Here is a 27,465-nt window from a genome sequence, read left to right as displayed (position 1 = left end):
TATGTTTAAAATATTTAGCTGCTGATAGACTTCAGCAACCGAATTAGAAACGATCTAGGTATCCTACGACTAAATAAACGACAGAGCAAACAAAAACATATGTTTTTCTTTTATAAATGTGCTAATATTTTTCAAAAAATTACAGCTATGTTACTTTTTAAAGCTTTGAGAAGATTCTGCCAGACTTTACATAACAGGCAAGACAATATCAGATTCTGGACCTGTCACAGCCTGCGATTGCACTATTTTAAAAAATATATACAAGCATGAGCATAATAAATAAACAAGCAGTCACAGAGCTAGCCACATGTCATGTCCTTTCTTAGCAGCTGCTTGAAATTGACTTACAAGTGCCAGGAAATTCAAGTGGAGATATTTTAGCAGATGAGCTATTAAAGTAAAAAAAACAACAACAATAACAACAATACATAGCTTTTACTGTAAGCCCACAGAAACATGTCGATTTCAGTGACTCTTGAGGACAACATAAACACAGCACATCTAGCACACATGGCATCCACAAGAGCACCAATGTAATTAAAGTCCCCATTCTGTCCCGCTATTGTATCATTACTGTCTGTAAGCCACTTAAATGTGATTACTTATTACTCACCAGATACTAAGTATAGCCTTGGTGAAGCAGTGCAGAGATAACAGGCAGCTGAAGATGTACCGCCTCGCTCTGAAAAGCAGAGTCTTAGGGAGCATAATCTAGCACTCAGCAAATTACATACGAGTGCTGATTTACAGGCCAGGCAACAGCGATGCCAAACGCCAATCACAGAATAACCAGATTTTGTGGGGGGGAATATATGTCAGTTTAAATTCAGTCCAGTGTATATGTATTGAAAATAAGCTTTTGGGGATAAATAAAGAGCAGTTTTCTAAAACACACACACTAAAAAAAGGCAGAGGTGAACTGAATCAAATCATTTGGCATTATGCAATTTGTTCTGACTGAACAAGTTGCTCTTTAACGCACTACTGGCTGAAGAAGGTCTTTTTACTCACTGATTTGTGCCTCAGAGGTCCTCTCAAGGCTGCATAGCTAAATCCTGTTGAAGGGGTTATAAAGCCCTCGAGGCGGACACTGAGCAAGTGCAGAAGACACTATAGAGGAGAGTGCTGTCTCATCACAGGGGCCTGGAGGGTGATTTAGGGACATACATGAATCACAGATTCTGGCTTTCTTTGCCTTAGGGGTGAAGAGCACAAGCCTGTGGGGTTGCGATGTATGAATTGTATTTAGGTCACAGTTCAGGATGGAGATATAGCTGAATGGACATGAAAGCACTTTTAAAAATAAAACAAAATAATCATAATAGGGCTTGAGTAACCAAGGGAATCTTTGCCATTTCAAAATGCACAATTTTCTCATTTCCATGCATTTCAACATGGAATAGGGATAAATAAACATACAGTTTGCCACCTAATGAATTCTCATGATGGCAGCAAACAGAAGCTAAGAAAGGTAAGCTCTATATCCAGCATGATGCAACCCTGCAGAAAGGCACAGTATTAACTCATTCTCTTCCATGTTTCCCGCTATATCATTACAGCTATTAACCCTTATAGCACATACTGTACACTTCTTCAAAATTGTTTTGGAGAAAATGTTTGATTTGCATCAGCTAATCAATAAGACCCAGTAGAATAATACAAAAATGTATACTGTAGGGAAATAAAGATAATAAATCATGTATCTGACATTTCTGTCATTTTAAGATGTACCATATTTGACTATAAACGTTCAGCTTTATTCAGTCTACTTTGGTGCTTGATATTTCACATATATTAACTGGCGTGTAAATTAAATATTCATAGTATTTGTATATTTGCCATAAAGGCCAGAACCCTATTATTCTAAAAGCATTTGACAATTAGATATAATAGTGCAAAATGGATAGATATTAATAATCAGTAAAAAAAAATATCTATCTTCACCTCGTCGTTCATGCACTTGTCCACTCAGCCAATCATGTGACGGTGGTGCAATACGTAAATCCATGCATACACAGGACAAGAGATAAACATAAGAATTGGGAAAATGTGTGAGCTCAGAGACTTTGATCATGGCATGGTGTTTGTGATGGTGCCAGATTTTGGTTGGTTGGTATTTCATAAACTGCTGATCTCCTGGGATCTTTATACATCTGAGAGCAATGTGCGACTACGTAGGCTAATCAAAACTAGAGTTCGAAAATAGAGATCCAAATGAGAAAAAGATCAGGCGATATTTTATCTGCAAGTAACCACATTTGGTGAGTCTATGCAAACTGTATATTGCATTCTGAGATCCCTTTTGGATCACCATGGTTATAATGCTATTTGAATTACTTCCTGTCAGCTCAAACCGTCCTTACCGTCTAATAACAAGGCATTTCTACCTCAGCAGTTGCTTCTCACTGGATATGCTTTATGTGAAATATTTTGTGATTGGACAATGCGTAGAGATCAAGAATTTCTGAAATAATCAAAGCAGCACAGCACAGCACAGCACAGCCTGGCACAACAACCATGCCATGGTTTAATTAACTGGGATTCCTGAGATTTTTCCATTCTGATGCCTGATGTGAACATAGACTAAGCCTATTGACCTGTACCCTGTACTTGGATGCTCGGACAACTGTTGTTCTCCATCAGCTGTGCTGTATCTGTTGACTGTGTGTGTGTGTGTGTGTGTGTGTATATATATATATATATATATATATATATATATATATATATATATATATATATATATATATATATAGTTGTATTTTTCTTATACTAATATTTTTTTTATAGAACCATTCCAGCCATCTTCTTTCTCAGGAAATGCCACTGGTCATGTGACAGACTTAATATACTAGAAACCACGTTCATGAGCATATACTACGCTGAAGACTTCTTGTCAAACTTTCAAAATAAAGCTCTATTACATGTTTTTTATGTGAATGGTGAAAAATCATTTATTCAGTGCCATGTAAAAATGATAAAGCACATAATAGTTACAAAAAGTGTGTGAGTTCCACAGGGCCATACTTATATAACCAGCTCTACAGCAGAGTTAGCATACGAGATTTCACACAGACGTATTATAAAAGGACGTCATTTCATAAATTACTCTCTGTACTAAATGTACATGTCGAATTTTCAAAACGCAGCAACTGAATGAGTTTCCCACTCAGTGGTGAATAACTGCAGTTTGAAATTACTGATACTGTATTTTTTTATTAAAAGCACCTTTAACACCTTTACTGTTCTCTGAAATATTCTGGAATTATACTGTTGTTGTTTTTTTTTCTTTATACAGTAAGTGGTCTGGAATGAACAAAAACAACAATAACAGAAAATTCATAAACTCCGTATTATGTTTCCACTGATAATTTTTTTCCATAGAATTTTGATCCTATGGTCTACATACAAGTGACATTTGTTTGCTAAAGAAAAATTCAGGGGCTCCACCAAAAATCCACCCTTTGTTGTTCATGGTTTAGGGAAAAGCCTATTTTAGTTTCACACTTTCTCCTGCATATATAGAAAACAGATTTAGCAAAAAGTGCTAGCTAAAATAGAATAAAGCTGTATTCAGTTTCAAATTTATCACTTAGGGTTCTTTTTTTGTATTTTGTTTTAAGCACAAAATAAATATTTACTCTCTTTGTAAAATCTAAAATGGTTTTAGACATGTCTGCCCCTTAATTTCCAAAAAATCCTTGCATGAAAATGGAAGCAATAGACAAAAACAGTGTTACACAAACTTATGTAGCTAAACTGGTTAAATATACCACTTAAGACATTTTTTTTTATAAAGAAACATAAAAACCAACAGGAGCGACAAACATTTCATATACAATTTTATATGGAAAATACAACTGAAAACCCTGCCTCACTGTATTTCCTGTCCTCACTGGTTCAAACCCCCTCCTGGAAAATATGTGCCAATGCCGGGAGACAGCGCCAACAGCCTGTCTTGTTGGCATTATAAAAGGAACCAGAGGACAGTGGGCGGCCTCTCTGTGATGCAGACCCAGTCCCTGTCATTTTTAATTTCTTTTTGTTTTGTTTTATTTGTTTTGTTTTTCACTTTATTAACAGGGTGGAAAATTGGAAAAAAATAGACAGTTAACCTAATGTGGTCTGCACTCTGGACTGATGGATCATTTACTTCTTAGACTGTGTGATATAGCTGTTCTCGATACACAGCACTATGTAGTTGTTGGAGCAGCTGTTGGGTTTCTGCTGGAGGAGCTGGCCAGCCTGCAGAGAAGAGGCCAGACCCATCACGGCGTGATCTGACGTCCTCCACGTCTCGCAGTAGTTATCCATTTGACGGTGACCCTTCCCACTGGAGCCATGCCAGATCATCTTCTCTGGCCTAGAGCGCACACAGGAGGAGAAAGATTATATTACAAAATGAAATAAAACATGTGATGCCACATGCAGAGTCGAGAAAGGAGGGGGCGGGGGGTTGGACGGGGAGTCATTTTGTCCTATGTGAAGGTGACTCAGGTGTCATTACAGAACAGAAATGCTTATGCATTAGTTTTGGTACTCTGTATGTGGCCTAGGGGATAAGTTTCTATTTTAAAACCTCCCATTGGTGTAGTGACATATCAGAGGCACTGGCTTCATAGTAATCTAAAGCACCTGGTGCTTTATAGTGAAATCCTGACAATGAATAAGATCCATTTTAAATCCAAGTTAAATCAATGCAGTATAACTAACTACACAAAAAACAGTAAAAAGAAATCAGCCTGAAATTTACAGTGAGGTTTTGATTGTTCTTGTTTGTCTGTAAAGTCAAAATCGTCTGTCTTACCAAGCACTATCCCTGAGGATGTCCCTGCCGTCAAAGGAATATAAGGGTACGTTGGTCTTCATCCTGCCTTCTGAATCACCGAACAGTGATTCCCAGCTGCTGAATAGCACTTGGTCCTGTGGAGAAGAACATCAGCACAACACTGAACCATGACCAAGCAGAGAGGAAGCCAAATGGCTCAGTTCACTGCTTTCCCTCTCTAACACACCCGGTTCAGCAACTGAAACTAGCTGATGAGGGCAGAGAGAGAAAACACTAAAGTGCACCGAGAGTGCAGATGGAAATCACTAACTAAATAATGGATTCTTAGCAACAACAACAAAAAAAAAATCAATTAAACAAGTCAAGAGTAATAAAACGTATACAAGAATGTAATATACAATCGATCATTTAAACATTTTGGCATGAGGTTCATTTCGTCGGTGTAGTGAGAAATAATACTGTACACGAGTACTCCTTGTAATCATAAATCAAATCTGACTTTATTTTTGTTGCGATTAATTAAAAGTGATGGATTAATTAGACACCACTCATTTATAAACTGATATGAGTAAAGTAAAGAGGACACATACCTTGAGGTTGACAATAGGCAGCGTGTTTCTGTCAGATTTGCGAACGATGCTGTAGAGATCCTGCAGTTTGGAGGAAAGGAAAGCCCTAAATGTTCCCTTCAGACCTGCGGCACGTGCTTGCTGGAAGCACAGGAAGTCTGCGCCACGGATGCCCCTCATGTTCCCCACCTGAGGGCTGTTCAGGGCGATCATATGCAGCTGTTCACACAGAGAAACCACATGGCATTAGACACACGCAGCTCACGCTAAAACAGAATAAAAGACACATTTACTGCATTTATTGTTAATGTCACAGGACCACAGAGGTTATATAAAGCTATTGGTTTGGTATGTATAGTGTATTTGGTATATATAGTATTATACGTTATGTACAGTATACACTATATGGACACCAGAAGTTTCTGGATAATTAAATATTACACTATATATGGGTTTGTCATAATCAATTTAATTGATGTCTATATATGCTGGAGCATTAAGATGTCCTTCACTGTAATTAAGGGGTCCAAATCTGATCCACCATTATAATACCCCTGTGTATAAATCAATCATGAAGACATTGTTGGCCAAGGCTGGTGTGTAAGAACTTAAGTGATCTACACATAACCCCAACATCAATCCCAACCTAAGTCCCAACCTCAACCCCACTGACTCCTCTCCCCAAGGACAGTGGTAGCTCAATGGTTAAGGTGTTGGACTACTGATTGGGAGGTTGTGACTTCGAATCCCAGGGCCACCAAGCTGCCCCTAACCCTCGATAGCTCGGCTGTATTACCGAAACAATTTAAGTTGTTATGGAAAAGGGTGTCTGCAAATGGAATAATTGTAAATGCGTCCTCGCATGACTTTACTGCCTGATCGCACTAAAACGCTTGTGGCTGTATTGACAATCTCTACAACCACACTCTAACATCTAGTGGAAATCCTTCCCAGAATATTAGAGACTATACACTCAGAGAGCACATACATCACACATATGTAATGGTCAGGTGTCCACAAACTTCTAGCCATATAGTATAGAAACATTTATAAGGTAACACATATTCTATTACTACAACACTAACAGTAGTACAGGCTGCAGTTCAAGACTTTCGAGATGTGCTTATTCTAATGTTATTGTGTATACAATATTATTTCGCAGACGTTCCACAACACTGAATGTATGTGTTAAAAATTTGTTCATCAGTAAATCGAAGTTTGTACTTGTTTGCAAATTTATGTGGTTTAAGGGGAATAAAGCACCTTGCATCATAGTTTTTAAATTATTTATAAATAGTCATATATTTGTATAATTATAATAATATACTGTATATAGATGTATCTAATTGTTTGCCACAAAAGGCCCATGTTAGTTAGTAATACAAAGAAATAAATCAAATTCAAGCTACTGTATGTGATTGTAAGCTTACCCCTGGGCCTGATGTGTGTACATGACCCTCAGGCTGATGGACAGGTGTGCTGGGTCTGTGGATTGGCGTGATGGGGTACCTCTCTGGAGGTACAGGGATGTGATGATCAGTGCGGGGTGGGTATCTGCTGTCCGGTTGAGGTGGGTACCTGCTATCCGGTTGAGGTGGGTACCTGCTATCCGGCTGAGGTGGGTACCTGCTGTCCGGCTGAGGTGGGTACCTGCTGTCCGGCTGAGGTGGGTACCTGCTGTCCGGCTGAGGTGGGTACCTGCTGTCCGGCTGAGGTGGGTCCCTGCTGTCCGGCTGAGGTGGGTACCTGCTGTCCGGCTGAGGTGGGTCCCTGCTGTCCGGCTGAGGTGGGTACCTGCTGTCCGGCTGAGGTGGGTCCCTGCTGTCCGGCTGAGGTGGGTACCTGCTGTCTGGCTGAGGTGGGTACCTGCTGTCCGGCTGAGGTGGGTACCTGCTGTCTGGGTGAGAGGAGTAGTGTGTGCTGTAGTTTGGATCAATGTCTGGTTGAGGATGTTCATTCTTAGGGCTCTCTGGCTGCCGGACTGCAGCATCGACAGGGGAGTAGTCTTCTGCACCGTTATTTGAGTGGCTTGGAGGGTAGTGCACTACTGGGGGAGGCTGTACTGCTGCCACCTCATTGTTCTGCAAATAGAGTGTACAACAGTAATATGTGTGACTGAATGCTGAACAGTTTCTTTCATGCTTTACCATGTAAGCTGTGCACCATATAGGCTTTGCTGCTTCTTTTACATAGTTGAGTACTTGACACCTTCTTTAGTTACTGTAGTTGAGTACTTGAGTAATAGCCACAGTTCTAAAGTCTACAGTTCACCAGATATAACATCTACTTACTGAATCTCTGTAGAAGGGGTTATGATCCACAAGCTGGAAGAAAGAAGAATTTCATGGTCAGAAGCATGAAAGCAATGCCACAAAATATTTTTTTTTATATGCACGAATATTTTGTGGTCCATACCATGACTTTTCTGACACCATCACGCACTCTGACATAGAGATCGCTTGTGTCCGTTAGGTAAAACAGAGAACCCTCTGGTTGTCTCTGTGCTGTTGCAAGCATCAAGGCAACTGTTCTCAGTACTGTCACCTATAAAATACAGCAAAGTATTATTATTATTATTATTATTATTATTATTATTGTTATTATTATTATTATTATTATTATTATTATTATTATTATTATTATTATTATTATTATACATTTATTTATATTTATTTTTCATTCATTATTATTATTTTTTATTTTTTATTTATTTTTTTAGACATACTAAAGAAGCTCAGTTGTAGGTATTACCTACAGGTAAGAGCTGGATTTTTACCTTTGCCATGATCATATTTCTGCTAACTTTTTATCAGACCTAAACACAGTAAATCTTATATATATATATATATATATATATATATATATATATATATATATATATATATATATATATCTGAGAGGATCTGAGACTTAGTATGCACTCCTAGTATTGTACTTACTCCAGCGCTTTGGCCAGGTGGACCAGGAGGACCAGGAGGGCCAGGAATACTGATTGCTGAATAGAAAAATAGCACAAAAAACATCAATCTTCCCATGAAAATACATAAGTTTAAACTGAGAATTAATTTTAGAGTACTTCTTTTTCAACTAGACTTACTAGGTCTGTGAGCGCCAGGTAATGAGGGTAAACCAGGTGGCCCAGGAGGTCCTGGTAATCCTGGGTTTCCTGGACGACCTTCATAACCACTAGGTCCTGGTGGACCCTGTGGACCAGGTGGCCCTTCAATAGAATCTCCTTTAGGACCCTGCAATGAACATTACAAGAAATGCTCATTATTAGGTTTAGACTACATAAAGTTGGATCAAGTTTCTCAACAAATCAGTGTCTTCTTTTTCTTGTAGTACAGTATAACATTAGGTCTTGATAGTTTGCTACTGAGTTGAGTCACATGTGTTAATTAGAGGGTTAGGTTCGCACCACGAAACGCAACTTGCTGCAGGCACAAGAAAACGCCCGCTGTGCATCAGGAATTAATGTTTAATTTACTAAAGCTGTGCTTGGAGCCTACTAAATGCACTCTGTGTGTGACCTAATCTGTAGTGTACAAGCTGGTGTAACATCAACCAGCAAAATGCTCAGAATAAAAAGGAAGTTCGGTAACAAAGATTACGTTTACTTTTTAAATAAAATGAACCAGATTAAATACTCCTTTGTCTGAATAATAAAACATTTTGGAAGGTATTAATACAGTATGGCTGATATGCCTTTAATTACGAATTGCTTTTCATTACGAATGAAGGTCGCTCTGTAATAATAAGCTTTATAGAAAAGTGTGCAATTAAACTCTTGATTTTGCATTATGTTTAACTGAGGCTTTTACCAAATGTCACAAATGTCCCACAATATGTGTTGAACGTCTGTTTTTGACATGAGAAAATTGATCTGTGTCCTTGTCATATAGTATGTGCAAAGATCTGTGTGATAGCTAAAGCCTAATAAACACACATTATTAGATAATATACTGTAACAGTCTTATAACCTTATACACTCTGTTACAGAATCCCAAAATAATGTTCATTGAAGCATTCATTGAATTCATTGAAGCACGTATAAAATGAGTAAAATAAATAATACTGTGTAAAATGAGCAAAATAAACAATACTGTACATGATCAACCATAATAGTAAATCAAATAGATCCCTCATGTGCAGGCAAAATATCTCTGATCAGCTGAGGCATGGATTAAACTACACAATGCTCTGAAGGGATGCACCTTGGTATCAGGCACCAAGATGTTCAGCACATTAAGTTGTGAGATGAGGCCTCCATGGATCAGACTACAGTGGGGGAAATGATTTGATCCCCTGCTGATTTTGTAAGTTTATTCCTTACAACGAGTGAAACGAGTGTTTGATCCTCAAGCGAAACAGGACTTAAGACAAACCCTTGTTGACAAGCACATTGGTCAGACATTTCTTGTAGTTAGTCCTCAGTTATGCACACATCTCAGGAGGTTACACAGATCACAGATACTCTACAAATCCACTCTAGGATCTTAATGTGCTTCTTCTTGAGCCACCTCTTAGTTGCCTTGGCTGCATGTTCTGGCTGCATCTTCAGTGTTTTGGCTCAGGCCAGGAGGTTCTCATACCAGGAGGTTCTCATCCAAGATTCAATGGTACATGGCCCCGTTCATAGGTCACTGAATGAGGTGAAGTCTCTTTGTACCCTTAGCAGAGAAAGCTTCAAAGCAGAATGTTTACATCTCCATTTTTGACAGTGCGAATAATGTTCTTGGGGTCATATTCAGCATTTCTTTGCCTCCAAACATGGCGAATGCCAAAGAACTCAAATTTGGTCTCATCTGACCACATCACATTTTCCAAGCCTTCTCTGAATCATTCAGGTGTTCATTTGGCAAACTGCAGACAGGCCTGTAAATGTGCCTTCTTCAGCAAGGGGATCGAGTGGGCACTGCAGGATGTCAGTCCATTATGGCAAAGTGTGTTACCAATGGTTTTCTTGGTGACTGTGGTCCCAGCTCTCTTGAGATTATTAACAAGCTTCTTTCTTAGAATCATCCTTACCCCACAAGGTGAGATCTTTCGTGAAGCTCCAGAGCGAGGGTGATTGACTGCTATCTTATTTCTTTCTTTTATTTCCATTTTCAAATGAAATTAACCAAGCTTCTTGCTGATGGTCTTGAAGCCCACTGCAGCCTTATACAGGTCTACAGCCTTCATCCTGAAATCCTTTGACAGCTCTTTGGTCTTGCCAATGGTAGTGTGGACATTTGAACAGAAGAGATGACAGGTCTGTGATAGGTGTCTTTTATACACATACTGTAACAAGTTGAGATTAGGAGTACTTTCCTAAAATGGACCAGACTAATTTGTGTGCATAACAGGTCTGTGGGAGTCAGAATTCTTGCCAGGGAACAAATACTTATTTTACTCGATCAAAAATAAATTCATTAAGAACCATTTTTAATGTTTTTTTTTCTTTTCTTACATTTGTTGTTGATATTCTGTATCTCTGGGTTACAATAAACCTAGCATAAAATTCTAGTAAGAGGGTAAACTTAAAATCAGCAGGGGATCAAATAATTATTTCCCCCATTGTAGTTTGTCCAGCACATCCCAGAGATGCTCGATCGGATTGGGATCTAGGGAATTTAGAGGTTGAGTTGTATTCAACACTGAATACAGTTACCATGATGGGGTGGACTTGGTCTTTAACAATGTTTAGGTAGGTAGTATGTGTCAAAGTAATATGTACATGAATGCAGGACCCAAGGTTTCCCACCAGAACATTGCCCAAAACATCACACTGCCTTTGCCTGCTTGCTTTCTTCACATAGTGCATCCCTGTTCCAAGTCTTCTCTAGGTAAGGGATGCACACTCTCCCAGACATCCACATGATGTAAAACAGATTCTTGCTTCCAACAGATTCAAAAAGTAAGTGTTCACTTGCTGCCTAATATATCCAACCCCGTGACAGGTGTCATTGTAATGAAATAATCATTGTTATTCAAATCATCTGTCAGTGGCTTTAAAGTTATGGCTAATGAGTGTATGTTTCCTAAATGGCTACAGGGAAAAATCTGGGATTGGGTATCTACCATGTGAGTGAAAGTAGGACATTCAGGCATCTCATTATCACAATATGCATAATGTGTTTTTTATAAATTATATGCATGAAAAGAAATGGTAGAAAACACAGATGCCTTAAAAAAATAATGAGATCAAATGTTTTTACATAACAAATACTGTATACTATATATTATATTGATTTACTAAAGTAGAAGTCATAAAAGAAACATCTAGAACAAAATGTGATCTTTCAAAAAAAAAAAAAAAAGAAGCCTAGTACCTTTCTGCAGCAGCGTGTGTAGATTTAACACAACATGCCTTTGCACAACAAACAGCACAAGCCATTTGTCACAGACAGCAATTTGTGGTATAAATCAGGGAGTGCACAGTTTATAGCATCCGTTAGTGTTAAATTGAGTGTTGAAATGGGCAAAACAAGTGACCTGAGTGCCTTTGAATCTAGCATGAATGTAGGAAACTAGCTTCAAAAAAAAAAAAGAAAAGAAATGAAAATATCTTGAATATAGTCCAATTTATCTAGTAATTTCTATTATAAGATTATAATTAACCAAATATGATTATCAAACATATATCTATAAAATATTAAACATATTAAGTAATAGTTTAATAACCATTTTATGAATGAAAATGAACATTTCAAGCTTGAATTAATCTTGTTCTTTTAGCAGATAGTTTAAAAAAAGATATAATTTGTTAAAGAATATGCTGCTCTAGTTATCTTTAAATAATTCAAATGGTTTACTGAGAATAGTGTAAAAGGCAAGTCCTACAAATCCTGTAGCTGAAAACAGAAGAGATCTGTGTATGCATACAGTGCTATAGCCCGGCAAATTTTACTACAGGCTGTCCTCTTTGGTGTCAGATGTAAAGCTCAGTATGATGGTGTGGGGAATGTGGGGCAGACATAATCCCCCTGATATGCAAAAAGTTTAATTTATAATTTAACTCTTGTACAGCTTACGGTTTGATCCCGGGACGTCTGCTCAGATTTACACAGTTAAAGCATCCACCATTTGGTCCAATACAGGCTCGGGTGTATTAAAGGAGGCAAAACAAACAGCAATATGTTTCCCAAACCCTCCCCACTAGGTCTTACAGGAGGTCCTGGTGGTCCCTGCACACCTCCATAGTGAGAACCGTAGTGTCCGCCCGGCTCGCCCTTCTCTCCTTTCAGCCCGGGGTCTCCACGATCACCCTTCAGCTCATTCTGTGAACACATACAGCGCAAAGACATGGCTATAAGCACACACCTCCTCCGTTGTGATGTGGATCTATTCTGGATTTATTCTCCAACAAATAGTAACTGACCTTCAGCGTGAAAACATCAAAGTTGCCTACAGAACAATATATGAAAAGAAAATAAGTAAATAACATCAGTGTTATCATTTGAATTATAAAGCTCAAGCTGATTATTTTATTTTTTTTCCAAAATTGATTTATAAATATTATTTTCATGCCACTATGATAAATATATATCATAGAAGAATCAAACAAAAACATTGCTAGAAAGGGGGTGATACCTGGTGCCCCAGCAATACCAGGGAGCCCACGATCTCCCTTCTCTCCTTTCGCACCTAGAAAAAAAAAAAACAAACACATTTACATAAATAATGCCAATACATCAGTAAAAGGAAAACCTGAGAATCAGACAAGGCTTACAAGGATTAATGGCTACAGCCTCTAGAAGCAATATATCTGTTCCACACCGTGGGTATTATTCCTGTATTATGTGCTGAACAACTGAATGGAAATACCTGCTTTAAAAATGGCAACTGTTAACAATAAAGGAAATAAGTAGGAGACCAAACGAACAGGTCAGTCATTATTAGAACTGACTTCCTAATAATGTAATAGAGCACAATGCCTGTCTACTGGACTGTGTGTAAACAATTGAAAATTAGTGCAAATATGCAAAACAGCTCACCTTGGTACACTCTTGCAGAGTCCTCATATCTCTAAAATAAAGCACACATAGGAGATATGAGCCTTACTGCACTGTTTGTGCTTTGGAAATCCAGATATAAACTATCATCAATTTGTTCAACAGTGCATTTACATTTAAACATGAATAATCATGAGCTTGTTTGCTAGTAAAAAAACCCAAACACATACACCAAATCTATTTAGATCTGTAGGGTATGTTGATGGTCCCGGTGGACCTGGTGGACCTGGAGGACCTGGAGGACCCTTTAAAGATAAAAAAATAAAAAATCAATAAGAAATGCAGTTCAGAAATGATTTCATAGACAAAAAAGAAAATGCACATTATGAATTATGTCCTTACTGGATAACTGTATCCTGAACCAGAGCCGGACTCTCCTTTTTCTCCTTTACTTCCAATTATACCTGGCCGTCCCTGTAGTGATATATCAATGCCACTTTACACTTCAATCTTATACAAGCTGATGTACTGTCTGGAAGATTTCAGGAAGCTAATTATAGCATGTTTTAATGTTCAGCTTCATAAATAGAAGACTTACGGGTCTGCCTGGCATTCCGATTTCACCCTTCATGCCGGGAGGACCGTATGGTCCCTGTGCGAGTAAACAGCCAGAGGGAAATCTTACTTACGATATCAATATCATTGTAATTTCTCCAAAACAGATAAATATATAAAAATACTCACAGGGGGTCCAACAGGTCCAGCAGGTCCTCTATCACCCTAAAATAAAAAGCAACAACAATGAAAAAATGAATCTGTTAATTTAATATTATGCTTTACATAGTTAGATATATGTAGCTTTATGAAAACTAAAGCTCTCACCTTATGACCAAGTGATGAACCAAGAAACAGAGGGCTTCCATCAGGTCCAATAACCACACCAGGTTCTCCTTTCTCACCCTAAAAACAGAATGTGTTCAAGTAGAGGTTAGAGGTTAAAATCAGAAAAATAAAAATAAAACGCAAGACAAATCAAACTCAATCTGTGCGACTGACCTTAATGCTATGTCCTGGAGCACCGGAATCTCCTTTATCACCCTTCGGTCCTATTGGGCCCTTTTTTTTTTAAATAAAGACAAACATTAGGTAGAATTCAAAACGGTTTTTAAGAGATCTACATAAGTGTCCATATATGTTGATATCCGCTGCTTTACTCATCAACTATTCAAGCAAGGAAGAGGATGGGTTTCTAAAAATGTTTCTTGGCTTTCTTCCAGGAATATGTATTGTACAAATGCTATAAATATAAAAGTCCATTCAACTGAACTGAATATACTGGAGACTACAAATCATACACAATGAACAAAACACTGGGACGAGGTTTAACTGTTATAAGGCTTCATTTGAATCGGAGGTAGTCTGCAGGGGACCTTACTGAGGAACCTTACTAAGACACTTAATGCTGTTTTCTCCCTATATTTTGTCACCCATCTGTATTTTAAATCAATTTTGAGCAGACTTAAAAAGCACTAATTATCTATGAAATAGCTATACACAATGATCCCTCGTTTATCGCGGTTAATGGGGACCGGAATAGGTATCACCTCGAGATAGGTGAAAATCCGCGATGTAGGATTGGCCCTAAGTTTGACCTTTTCACTGATGGTCATCATCTTCCTCTTTCTCTTGAGCTCACTAGAGGAATCTTTCGCAGGGGCACGGCGCTTAGGAGGCATTGTAAGGGCTTAACAAAAAGTTCATTTCGAACACAATACGCGAGACACAGTTGACAGCGTGAACGAGAGTGGCGAGATACAACAAGGGAAGAAGCTGGGAGAGGATGCGATGATGGGCAGCCAATCAGCTCAGATCTCACGCCGGGAACCAATCATGTGCCTTGTCTGAGTGCCCGTGGGTATGTACAAAGCCTCTGAGAGAGTTTCTCTCTTTGTCTGCCATCCTGGGAAACTGTTTTTATTCTTATTTTTCGATGAATATTTTTGAAAAATCAGCAATGCACTGAGGCAGCGAAACTTGAACCACGAAACTTGAAGTGGCATGGGATTACTGTATATATAGTTCATTGTTTGATATATAAAATAGAAAGAAAAAATTAAAGTGTGTTTTTATCTGTATTGCAACATTGAAATGAAAATAAGACTTGGAGGGAAATAGCAGAGATCGACGTTGACTCCGATGGGTAGTATACATTGTGAATAAAGTTGGATCTCTTTGTTAGTCTGAACAATAAACACATTTCTCATCAGATTTAAATCGTGCTGGAGAGTACACGGCTGACATTAATAGCAGCTGTTACACTGTAAAAAGACAATTATAAGCAACTTGTTGCTTGTAGTGTGAACAATGGATTAGTGTCAACGCTTTAGTTGCTGACCGTTGGCTGCTCCCTCTTCACGGACGTCACAGCGGATCATCCGACAGGCATATTTGATTTGGAACAGATTTTATGCCGGATGCCCTTCTTGACATAAACTCTTCCATTTTAGCCGGGTTTAGGATCAGCAATAAGAGTTAAACCCACAGTGACTGGGGTCAGTTTCCTCCTGGGTAATCAAACCCAGGAACTCATAGCTATAATACACAGTAGAAAATGCTAAACTTGCCCAGCAAACACATCTTAGCTCCTTGAATCCATCAAAAATGTGTGTAAATTGGATTTTTTTGGGGAAAAAAAAAACAAAAACCAAACAAAAAAAAAACAACCTGTGACTTCTAATAGTAACCGTAACCTCTAAATGATGAACAAACTGTACTTACTGGGAATCCTGCTTGACCAGGGATGCCAGACTGGAAAAAGAGTAATGCATCTTATTAACATACACATAAAGCTTTTATATCAACTACATCAAAATTGTTGCCTGCGTCATGCTGAAAGATTATTTAAGGGTTAATGCCTCAACAAGAAAAGCCAAAAAATCCAAAGAAGGGTTAACACACAAAGTTATTCCATCATATCATGCTGCTCGTACTTTCTGTTTTCTTTTATCGTCTGGGTTATCTTTACAATCCTCTCTCTCAGACATTCACAAGAGAAAACATCTGTTTGAGAGCTTATTTTCTATGAAAGGATCAGCAATAATAACAAGGTTCCAAATCCAAACAGTTTGTTAAATTGATAGGTGCTCAGGATAGGAATAATAGTATTTTAAAACGACTGGTTGTAACCTGTGCAACACTCAACAGAGATGAATTTCCTACGATGCAACTAACTGCTGGAACATGCTAGGAGCATCATGATGAAAATGTTCCCTCCTCTGATTGTTTCCTTGCACAATATTTTTATGGCAATCACTGTATTTTTTACTTGTATGTCACTGAATATACTTTTTATAGCGGGACAGGATGGGATTCAGAGGAGCAGAAAGGCTCTTACCAGACGTCCGTCAACCTCAAGCTGAGGGAAAGGAGAAAGAAAAAAAATGAATTAATTATTATCTGCTCTAAAAGACTTTTTCATATACAGTAGGTGGCATAGTGTGACAGGAAACCTATTTGTACTGTCTATATATAATCTTCTTACAACGTCTGGAGACCGATAGATGATCTCTCCTGGTGGTCCAGGTGGTCCTGGAAGGCCAACACCATCGCGACCTGGATCACCCTATTACGTAAACACGTCAAACCAATGACACTGGTGTCACCATCAGGAACTGACATTTTTGCTAACTTTGTGAACATGCGAGGAAATACTCACTCTGTCTCCTTTAAATCCTCGGTCACCCTTAGGTCCCTGTGGAAAAAAAACAAATCTGCAGTCAGTTTCCAGCTTTGATTGCTAATTACACGAATCACAATGCTTGTCCTAATGATGTGTAGCGCTAAGGAACGTATCTTCACCAGAGTGATCAGGTTTATTATAATGAAGGGTTTAGCCCAAAACAACACAAGAAGGAATTCAAGTGAAAGCACAAGTGTCTAAATTATATATATGAAGGCAGTGCCATGAATCATTAGTGCATTTTTACACAGAGACTAAGAAGATCTGACATACTGATAGATTCCTTATAGCTACAACTTTCAATAAAGTGATTATTAAATACTATTTATAACACAGAATAAATAGTATATTATATATTATGCAGGGTTTTCGTGACAGGAATACACTCTACATAAATGCGTGTTTTGGGTAATTCTTCAAATTAAGTGACGTTTCTGTGAGATTTATGACCATTGTGGTTTCACAGTAACATTAACAACATTAACAGCATTAAAGGGATGTGAAAGCCTAGTGGTTAAGGCATTAGACTACCAATCAGAAGGGTATAATTTTGAATCCCAGTCCCACCAAGTTGCCAGTGCTGGGCCCCTGAGCAAGGCCCTTAACCCTCAATTGCTCTCTTGTATAAAATGAGATGAAAATGTATGCAGTATTTGTAAGTTACAATTCTTTCTCAATGCAGATGTTCCACAATAATAAATAGATAAAATGTATGCTGTTCTTGTATAAACAATAATAATATTATTAATAATAATAATAATTATTATTATTAATAATAATAATAATAATAATAATAATAATAATAATAATAATAATAATAATATTGTTAGGGCAGGCTGTTTATAAAAGAAATTGAACACTTGTTGCTTTTTTGAAGGTAAAATCCTCATACCATCCTGTCACAGATCACGAACCTATAACAACCAGCCCAATGTTCTTTATTCTATCATTTATTTGCAAAAAAGTGCTCCATGCTATTGGTTTACATTGGAAGAATTCTTTACCTTAATTTCTTTTCTTTATCATCATTTACATTTAAATTTAAAGCAATTTTCAGACGCCCTTATCCACAGCGACGTACAAAGTGCTTTTAAGTCTCTATCATCGAATACATTAACTCTGGTACACTAGGTTACAGACATAAGATACCATGAGCCTAAATCACTGTTTAAAGTTGTTCTTTTTTTTTCCTTTTTTTCCTATACTGATATAGAACGTAACATTTTTTACTGTGATCAAGGTATGATGTTTATCATATTTTTGAATCACACCCCTACCTGTGGGCCAGGAAAGCCATCAAGTCCAGGATGGCCAACTGTTCCCGGATTTCCGTCGCTACCTTTATCTCCTTTCTGTCCAGGTACACCAGGCTGACCCTACAGAACACCACACACACACACATATAGACTGTATATCAAAGATCAAAATGTCATGTACATGAATAATTAAACAACAATCACATTATCTCCTGAATAAAAGTATGAACAAAAGACCTTACCGGCAGACCAGGTGGACCCTGAAAAAAAAATTAGAGTGACACAAAAGCTATTAATTTAAAAACACTGCAAATAAGGTAAAGAATAATGAGATATTACAAGTAGATGAAGAGGTCACTAACCCGTATGCCTTCTGGTCCTCTGACCCCAGGCACGCCACCATAACCATTTACACCTGAACCCTCCAGGTCCTCCTAAACAAAGAGAGAAATACAATTCTCATCACACACCCGCTCCACCAAAATGTCAGTCACAACGGCAGCATGGATAAGATACCACACAGCATAAACACTTAATGAAGAAAAAGAATATGCTCATTAGAAATAGTGCTTATTTCTGAGAAGATATTCATGTTTTCATCTTAAAAATCAGATCGAATAGCTGTATTTAAATACCATTTTACAAAAACCTGTATCTATATTTATTTAATTTTATGAGTTTTTTTTTAAAATTGACTTTATTATTGTTTTAGATTTTTTCTCTCTGTGCAATTAACGATAAAATTTACAATAAAATTCTTTTGTGTAAAATACCACGAGATTTTCGAAATATTAATAAGTCAAGTCAAGTCAAGTCAAGAAGCTTTTATTGTCATTTCAACCATATATAGCTGTTGCAGTACACAGTGAAATGAGACAACGTTTCTCCAGGACTATGTACTGCAACAGTTATATACTGTATGGCTGAAATGATAATATAATATAATAACATCCCAAAATTAAAATTAAGAAGAAAACTAATATGCATGATGTAAAAATGTTTATTATTATTATTATTATTATTATTACTACTCACAAATCCAACATGGTAGCCAGGCCCAGGAGGCCCAGGAGGCCCAGGAGGTCCCACAGGTCCCATTGGTCCTGGTAGGCCAGCGAGACCAGGCTGCCCGGGTCCTCCTACAGGCCCCTGTGAGCCCTGTGAAAAAGCAGGAAATAAACATATATTGGGTATAATAAAGGAATATCTTTAGTTAACAGCCATTACTGTATATGAGACATTTCATACAAACAAGACTTGAGAGTTGTGTTATTATGTGCACAGTTTTAACTTATACTACTTTCATAGTATAGCACTATTTTTTCTGTTGTATTGTGTTGTGTTCAGTTTTATTTTGTTTTATTGTATATAGTCTGTAATGATATAACAGATAGATGGTGTCATGTTTTGGGTGGTCTTTTCTAGTTTCATGTTTGATGAAAATGTAAAAGAGAGCAAAGCAAAGAGGTCCAAAAACGTCCATATTATTATGAAAGACAAGATTAAATGAACTACAGAGTTAACAACCTAATCTGATCAAATACGTAATTACACACAGAGTTGATTAACGCCTAATCGCTGAAGATAAGTGAAAAGGATGGGAGAAATTGTGATTTTTGATGCAGAAACCATCTGGCATATAAAACACAGAAAGTTGTTGGTCAAGTGTAATGAGCTGGACTCTGTGTGTAATTGCGTATTAGTTCGGATCAAGCTGTTAACTCTGTAGTTCATTCAGCAATGTCTTTCATAATAATGTGGAAGTTTTTTATTAATGTTTGATTCAGCTAGTCACCTATTTTTGCCTGAATGGACACATGCTCTTCTTACAGGACATAAGGAGATAAAAATATAAACTAGGAGATACATGAACATTGAACATCAAAACAAATATTCGTAATGATCGTCTTACAAACATCAGCATTCAGTCAGGCCAATAAAATCACACATTTTAAGTCTAGTTCAAGCTGGGATGCAACAAAACTACAGCAAAGATGAGAAAATTAGTATGTTATGATTCGAGTTTGTTCACAAATACCATCTAAACAGAAAAAAACATCAAAAATGCAAGATTCGATACGATATGAAGCAATAGCAGAGAGCCATCGTGGCTTGCTCTACCTGTCAAACTGAGGGAAGTACAGTAGATGCATAGAAGCTAAAGAAAACAGATGCGTTGGAAAATATCTAATCTAATGAATATGTCTGGAATATACTTAAGTGTTAAGCAGATGAAAAATGCTAGCCTGATTGCCAAACTAAGATTTTCTATCATCTAAAGTGGTGAAAAGCTCACGTTATATGTGCTGTAATACACACAACACACTGTAATACATCACTAAGTTCTCGGGAATTCACCGCTGCTTTCAAAATGCATGGGTTTCCCAGAGTATTTCACGAGTTTGCATCAGCATGTGCCGAAGTGTGAGTGCGTGTTGTTGTGCATGTGCTCATGTCCTAACCTTTTCCCCGACAGCTCCAGGTAAGCCGAGCTCGCCGGTATCACCCTGCAGAGCATGACGTGAGTGTGTTTAATATCACATGCACAAGTGACATTTCAGCAGCCTTACAGGAACAGAATTAGGTCTGTCATGCATTTATAAATCCCTCAGGGGATTATCATCATTGTGTTTAATTTCAACATGCAAATTCTTCTTATCCGTGGAAGCTAATGATGCAAGCCCACAACTTGTCAAATAACTAGTAGGATGCTGGGGATTAAGGTGCTAATGCTCTCCTACCTTTTCTCCTTTAGGACCAGGCAGGCCAGGCTTTCCGTCAGAACCCGGGGCACCTGGAAGTCCCTGCAAGTCACGATTTATAAAAATTTCAAGAAACAAACGCAGCATTTCTGAAACTATATGGTCAAAGGCAGATGTTTCTCAAACACTTAGCCAGGTTCAGGTATATTTGCATATGATAGAGTACAGTACATACCGCTTGTCCTGGAGCACCATCCTTTCCAGGTGGACCAGTAGGTCCGGAGACGCCGGAAACAGAAGCATGTGAAGCAGCAGAACTACCTTCAGATCCTGGGGCTCCAGGTGGGCCAGGTGGGCCAGGAGGACCAGGCAAACCAGGCAATCCCTAAAAGAGAAAGGTTTTCATTTGGTATGTAGATGTGCAATAACAAAAATTTTGAAAAATGTGCAATAACAGAAATTTTGAAAAATGTGCAATATACATCTTTTGTTATGCATTTTGTTTTGTATATACTGTATAAAGAATCTCTATTCTTTTTATATATTTGGATTTTATTAGTATTTATAGTATGTATATGTACAGATATGTATATGGTATGTAGTAACTGTCACTTGTACAGTAACAGACACAAACTGCAGCTCATACGTGAAATTTTCATCATTGATGTTCAAATGCAAAATGTAAAAAATGTGTTGAAATATTAGAATATTAGAATTAGCATGTAAAATATGCTAAAACATATCACTCTTCATACCTCATTTAGAAAAACTTTGTTCGGTTATTATTGGCTTAAACTGATGTATACAGCTTTAAACAGCTTTCATTAACTAATGAAATTAATAAAATTTGATGAAACTAAAATCAAATCCATATCAGACACCAACTGCAAAATGAGACACCCTGCGTTTCTAACACTTACCCGCAAACTCTCTAGATCATTAAAGCCAGAGCCCTCCATGTCCACAAATGTCTGCAAATAAAATCAATAATATTAATTGCTAATACAGTTTTTAACAAGTCACCACGAGTTTGTCTTGGTTTACTGAATACTCACAGGCCTGTCTGAGCGATACGAGAGTCCTGGAGGTCCCGGAGGTCCTGGTGGTCCCCTGGGTCCGGGATGACCTTCCCCCTTGTCACCCTGAGAATGACATTAGAAAATAACGTATGTTATATATGAACGTATGTTATATAATGTAAATCTATTACATGTTTTACATTTATTATTATGTCAGCATTGTCACTTTAACCACACTATAAACAAGAACATCAATATAAAATAAACCTGCGTTTTTCCACAATCGATCTATTAATACATGCCAAGGTACCGCTGGACCCCTCTGTGGTGTAACAGGTCTTGTGTTTAGGCTTAAGTATACTTATCTGATAGTGTTATCATTAAACTCACTTTTTCTCCTTTAGCTCCAGAATCTCCAGGGGTTCCTGGGAAACCACGTGGTCCGATTGGTCCCTGAAAATGTATATGATAAACTGAAGTGAAGTATTTTCGTATATATTTGTGCAGTGTATAATGAAAACATAAAATACAACTGACCATTCTGTTTCATCAGATCATAATGATTATTAATAATAATTTAACTTTCCCTGTGCTCTGTGGGACACTGTTGTTACTAAGTGCCATACACAGCAATTTCAGTGACTAGTTATGCCAATTCATCAACTACTGATGTTTTTGCAGTATGTGGAAGGATCCAGGAATTTTGCAACAATATTTTGAATTTTTAAAACACCAATAAGGTGTGTGTATGTGTATGTGTGTGGTGTGTGTGTGTGTTTTGGGGAGATCTGTATATTGTGTTGTACAGTACATGAAAACTTCATAATGCCTAAATATCCATACACAGTTACTGTATGTGCAGGACTGTTTCTTTTTAATCTCAATCCAGCAACTAAGAAGGAAATTCTGACCAATCATAGCCCTTTACTGCAAAAAATGTGGACCAATCACGCCCGCTCCGCTCAAGGCGGCTTCTGATTGTGTAGAGAAAAGGAAAACATTCCATGGAAGTCATTCAAAAGTAGAAATGCACTTGACCCCTGCTCCACATTATATAAGTGTCCCATTACTCAGGAGAACTTACAACAGCTCCATCTTCACCAGGGTCACCCTATGAGAGAACAGAAAGAAGGATATTTATAGGGTACATTTGTTCACACACGAGCTGAGGCATCCGATGGACCCCGATGCATTATGCTATGCATTTCAAGGGCACAATACAATAGCCATTTGGACCATTAATTGCATTCACGGGGCAAGACACAACAGCATTTTGTTCGATACTAACAAGCTCATAATATACATGAAGGTATTATACAAACAGGATGCAGGGTGACACAGCTCACAGTTGAAGACAATGGTATTATAAATAAAGGGCTTCAAGGTTGTAGGAGAGCCTGGTGTTGGTCACCTGCAGCCCATATGGCCCACAGTGCTGTAGAGCATTTCTCCAGACTGCAGCTGGAGGCAGGTACATTAGGATTACATTGGGATAGGCTTTATATGTAGCCGATGAGCTAAATCTGATTTATTAAAGCAGGACAAATGCTAAACTCAGCACTGTTAGTGGGAACGTCCACTGGCCTCATACTGTAAATATAACATTCAATTCATTTCAATTTACTCACTTCATTGAGCCTAATTAAGTGGTCATTAGCACCAATTATTATTAATTAGAGATTATAGACAACAAAGGTGCTATATAAGCACATGTGAAGTGGATCCTAAACCAAAAGTACATAATCACCCCGACCCTTTATATACTACTTCATACTACCACTACAATACAGGTTCGGGTCAGGTCATATATAGATCTCTCTCTCTCTCTCTCTCTCTCTCTCTCTCTCTCTCTATATATATATATATATATATATATATATATATATATATATATATATATATATATATATATGTATATATATATATGTATATATCTCAGAATTTTCCATAACCCTCTACCACTCAGCAATACTGTAAACAATTTTCCGTACACATATGTGTGCTGGTTTAAAAAAAACACATAATCGACTTTTTCTACTATACACGGTTCCTAAACCTACAAGCTGTCCTGAACTAAACTGTGCATCACAACGAGAAATAAAGATTTCTCTTTGAAAATCTGGTTAATGTCAGATTTGAAATGAGAAAATTTCATTTAAAGTCTCCACTACAACTGCGGTGGAGAAGCATCACAGACATTTCAACAGCCAGTATCTGATTACAAACTAAATCGATTAGGATTATATTTTGCTTTGCTACGTAGCTATCCAACAACTCAGATGAAGGGTGACGTTCACTGAGTGAGGAAATCCCACATAGCTATCAAGGTTTTAGACATCTTCTGGCAAACCATCTGTTTTTACTACTGCTTTTGTAAAACTGGCTTTCGTCTCAGTGTCAAATTATACTTGACATAACCCTAGCATAAACAGTCAATTTTGGCCAAAACGGGTTATTTTTTTATACTGTTGCCTTAAATTAAGCCTCAGTGATACCTGGAACTTTTCTCCCAGAACACCACACATATAGTATAAAACCTGCTAAGTTATTCTCTATTTAGAATAACTCAAATAAATCCATATAGTTTGTCTGTAGTTACAAACAATATTGTAGGCTGATCTTCTGTTTATATACAAGTACTCCATACATCCATTATTCATTCATTCATTCATTCATTCATTTTCTATCGCTTATCCGAACTACCTCGGGTCACGGAGAGCCTGTGCCTATCTCAGGCGTCTTCTGGCATCGAGGCAGGATACACCCTGGACGGGGTGCCAACCCATCGCAGGGCACACACACACTCTCATTCACTCACACACTCACACACTACGGACAATTTTTCCAGAGATGCCAATCAACCTACCATGCATGTCTTTGGACAGGGGGAGGAAACCGGAGTACCCGGAGGAAACCCCAAAGGCACAGGGAGAACATGCAAACTCCACACACACAAGGCGGAGGCAGGATTCGAACCCCCAACCCTGGAGGTGTGAGGCAAACGTGCTAACCACTAAGCCACCATTCCCCATACATCCATTAGTACAATGTAAATACCCGTGCACATATGTTTTGTTCTTCTAAAGTCCTTCCTTCTTATTCTCCCTTGTATCAATAATGTTTAGAAAAGAAATGTCTATGTGTGTTGTAGAATTGCTCACAGGTTCTCCATCATTTCCCTGCTGTCCTTTAGGTCCTGGAGGTCCTTCAGGTCCCCTCATCCCTGCGATACTCTGAACTACAGAGCCGTCTTCCCTATCCACGATGTCAACACTTGGCCCAGGAGGACCAGGAGGACCTGGAGGACCAGCAGGTCCTTGGTCACCTTTTGATCCAGGATAGCCAAATCCTGCAGCACCCTAAAAAATGAGATAAACATGATTTTCAGAAACTCATGCATGTTGGAAGTCACAGTAATGTTTGATATTTTTTGGATCAGTTTGTAATATTTTGAGCCCTCTGCTGGCTGTAAGAGCACAACTGCATCTGAATGACAACATTCACATATGTCTTCTTCCTTAGGCCTTTCTGCTGAAACAACATGTGTCTGGTGAGAATATTTCTAGGAATAAGTGACAGCCTTGGAGAATCTTCTTAAAGAGGCTTAATAAACATCTCCATACTGGGACACAGATGTGGATCATCTGCCATACAAGTACTTGTGTATGCTGTTACTATAGAAACGATAACCTATTAGAACACATTCATTAATCTATTTATTTATTAACCTGTGATTTGCCTTGGCTCTTGGTAACTGTCATAACATACCTTGATTCCTTTTTCTCCTTGGCTACCCTGAAAAATACACATTAAAGCAGAAGTTACATTTACATCAGCATTAGGAAAATGTTGATCGCTACTATAGTTGATATTTTAACACAAAACATGACATGGCTAAAATGAGCAGAACAGAAGATTTCTTATCTCCTGGTTTATTTATACAATGTTAAAGAGATTACAAATATCTATTTAAAACATAATATTTTTCATACTTTCTCTCCTTTAGCACCGTCTCCGCCTCCAGATCCGATACTGGACCCTGGATCTCCCTTGGGGCCCTGAAGACCACGGTCTCCTTTAGGTCCTCTGTCTCCTTTATCACCTTTTTCTCCCCGAACTCCTGCACCTGACAGCACTGGACACGATGAATGAGACTGTTAGTTGTTAGTGCGACTTGTCCCGTTAACAACAAAAAAGTTATTTCCTTGACTAAACAAACAGCTTCCCCATTCAGCCCTGACATCAACATATTTCTAAAGGAATATCTTCAATCATACTTTCCTTTTACACCTGCTACCTAAAGCATTAAAAGCATCAAGAAGCGCATTATTTTGAAGTATTCCTTTAAGAAATATTCCCACATCTCAGCAAGCTGCAGCATCAGCACTCCTGTACAGCAACATGAAATAGTGCAGCAATTCTGCATTTCATGCAATACACAAAAGTCACTGTTGGTTCCCACCCTGGCACTGGAGCAAATGGCAGATCCGAAGCTTTAAGCTTTATCTCAACACCTTCATGCATAGCATCACTGGAAAAGTCTACTGGAGAGCACAGAGCAGCAGCAGACCGTTCAACATTTATGCTCTGTGACCCACCTTGGGAGCTGGAAGTTCCAGCATCAGCACCGGAGCCAGAAACTTCACGGCCACCAGAACTCACGGTGTTTATATGTCGGGAGCTCTCAGACAAACCTTTTGCCCTCCCTGAGCTTGAAATTCTCCCTGAATCGGCAGTTCGGTCTGAGGTTCGCTTGCTATCGTGGATCCAAACCGAAGTTCGCTTGCCATCAGCTTTGACAGATGTATGCCGGGAATCTTCATATATATCAGATGTTGATTCAGAATTGTCATGAGAGTCAAATATTCGTTGTGAATGGTCATAAGTGCCAGAAGAAGTGCCATATGAACCAGAAGATCGTCCAGAATTAACGTGTGAGCCAGATGTTCGACGGGAATCGCCGTATGAGCCAGAAATTCGTCCATAGCCATCATAGCCTGATGTTCAAAAATGATTAACATAACCCATCTCTGAAGCTTGAAATTCACTTATTCTGAATTCAGCCAGCGTCGTTCTCACACCACTTCTACTCTGTTAGTACATATAGCCATATCATTTTATAACTAGCACATTAGAAAGGATTGGAACAGGAGTGTACTTTTTAATCACATTCGGCATCAATAATTTAACTTGAAATCTGTTAAGAAGGAAAGCTTAGTCACACGAAGAGCTGTAAAAGCTATCATATCCACTAGAGGGCGCAGGATACAGTAAAATGTGCTCCTACATAGAAATTGGAGCTCATCACAATAGAAAAGAGATTGTGTTTCATTTCCCTTTCAAAGTAGGTGTTAACGAGTAATATCTGAGCATTAAATTGAAACATCTGAGAATATTTTAATCACTGTGCTAAGAGTCTATCCAGTATAATCCAGTTTAACTCTTTAAATTAACACA

At 38.1% G+C, this 27,465-nt stretch overlaps 1 protein-coding gene across 6 annotated transcripts in view; it reads right to left on the bottom strand.

Moving 5' to 3' along the window:
* Window positions 1-2,924: 2,924 nt before the first annotated feature.
* The window catches only part of col18a1a (collagen type XVIII alpha 1 chain a), an 80,743-nt gene continuing 56,202 nt past the window's right edge, over window positions 2,925-27,465 (bottom strand). For 4 of the 6 annotated variants that reach the window (XM_027150920.2, XM_047814721.1, XM_047814722.1 and 1 more), the window contains 37 exons: window positions 26,607-27,005; window positions 26,001-26,143; window positions 25,777-25,803; window positions 25,170-25,367; window positions 23,093-23,119; window positions 22,399-22,461; window positions 22,045-22,131; window positions 21,910-21,960; window positions 21,225-21,374; window positions 21,029-21,091; window positions 20,750-20,794; window positions 19,323-19,445; window positions 18,650-18,721; window positions 18,530-18,547; window positions 18,309-18,407; window positions 17,008-17,043; window positions 16,834-16,914; window positions 16,687-16,707; window positions 16,071-16,100; window positions 14,349-14,408; window positions 14,175-14,252; window positions 14,037-14,072; window positions 13,891-13,944; window positions 13,695-13,766; window positions 13,523-13,597; window positions 13,335-13,365; window positions 12,931-12,984; window positions 12,719-12,744; window positions 12,507-12,617; window positions 8,453-8,600; window positions 8,295-8,350; window positions 7,771-7,899; window positions 7,647-7,679; window positions 6,786-7,436; window positions 5,377-5,574; window positions 4,805-4,920; window positions 2,925-4,360 (listed from right to left, as the gene is read on the bottom strand). In XM_027150920.2, coding sequence (XP_027006721.2) covers window positions 4,147-4,360; window positions 4,805-4,920; window positions 5,377-5,574; window positions 6,786-7,436; window positions 7,647-7,679; window positions 7,771-7,899; window positions 8,295-8,350; window positions 8,453-8,600; window positions 12,507-12,617; window positions 12,719-12,744; window positions 12,931-12,984; window positions 13,335-13,365; window positions 13,523-13,597; window positions 13,695-13,766; window positions 13,891-13,944; window positions 14,037-14,072; window positions 14,175-14,252; window positions 14,349-14,408; window positions 16,071-16,100; window positions 16,687-16,707; window positions 16,834-16,914; window positions 17,008-17,043; window positions 18,309-18,407; window positions 18,530-18,547; window positions 18,650-18,721; window positions 19,323-19,445; window positions 20,750-20,794; window positions 21,029-21,091; window positions 21,225-21,374; window positions 21,910-21,960; window positions 22,045-22,131; window positions 22,399-22,461; window positions 23,093-23,119; window positions 25,170-25,367; window positions 25,777-25,803; window positions 26,001-26,143; window positions 26,607-27,005 — 3,875 coding nt within the window. In that variant the 3' untranslated portion in view covers window positions 2,925-4,146. The remainder of the gene's footprint in view (window positions 4,361-4,804; window positions 4,921-5,376; window positions 5,575-6,785; window positions 7,437-7,646; window positions 7,680-7,770; window positions 7,900-8,294; window positions 8,351-8,452; window positions 8,601-12,506; window positions 12,618-12,718; window positions 12,745-12,930; window positions 12,985-13,334; window positions 13,366-13,522; window positions 13,598-13,694; window positions 13,767-13,890; window positions 13,945-14,036; window positions 14,073-14,174; window positions 14,253-14,348; window positions 14,409-16,070; window positions 16,101-16,686; window positions 16,708-16,833; window positions 16,915-17,007; window positions 17,044-18,308; window positions 18,408-18,529; window positions 18,548-18,649; window positions 18,722-19,322; window positions 19,446-20,749; window positions 20,795-21,028; window positions 21,092-21,224; window positions 21,375-21,909; window positions 21,961-22,044; window positions 22,132-22,398; window positions 22,462-23,092; window positions 23,120-25,169; window positions 25,368-25,776; window positions 25,804-26,000; window positions 26,144-26,606; window positions 27,006-27,465) is intronic. The other 2 variants (XM_047814720.1, XM_047814724.1) reach the window with 2 other exon arrangements.

Source organism: Tachysurus fulvidraco, chromosome 6 (genome assembly GCF_022655615.1).
Source record: "Tachysurus fulvidraco isolate hzauxx_2018 chromosome 6, HZAU_PFXX_2.0, whole genome shotgun sequence".
Lineage (NCBI taxonomy): Eukaryota > Metazoa > Chordata > Actinopteri > Siluriformes > Bagridae > Tachysurus > Tachysurus fulvidraco.
The sequence above is the reverse complement of the archived record's forward strand: the minus strand, read 5'-3'. Positions and strand labels throughout refer to the sequence as shown.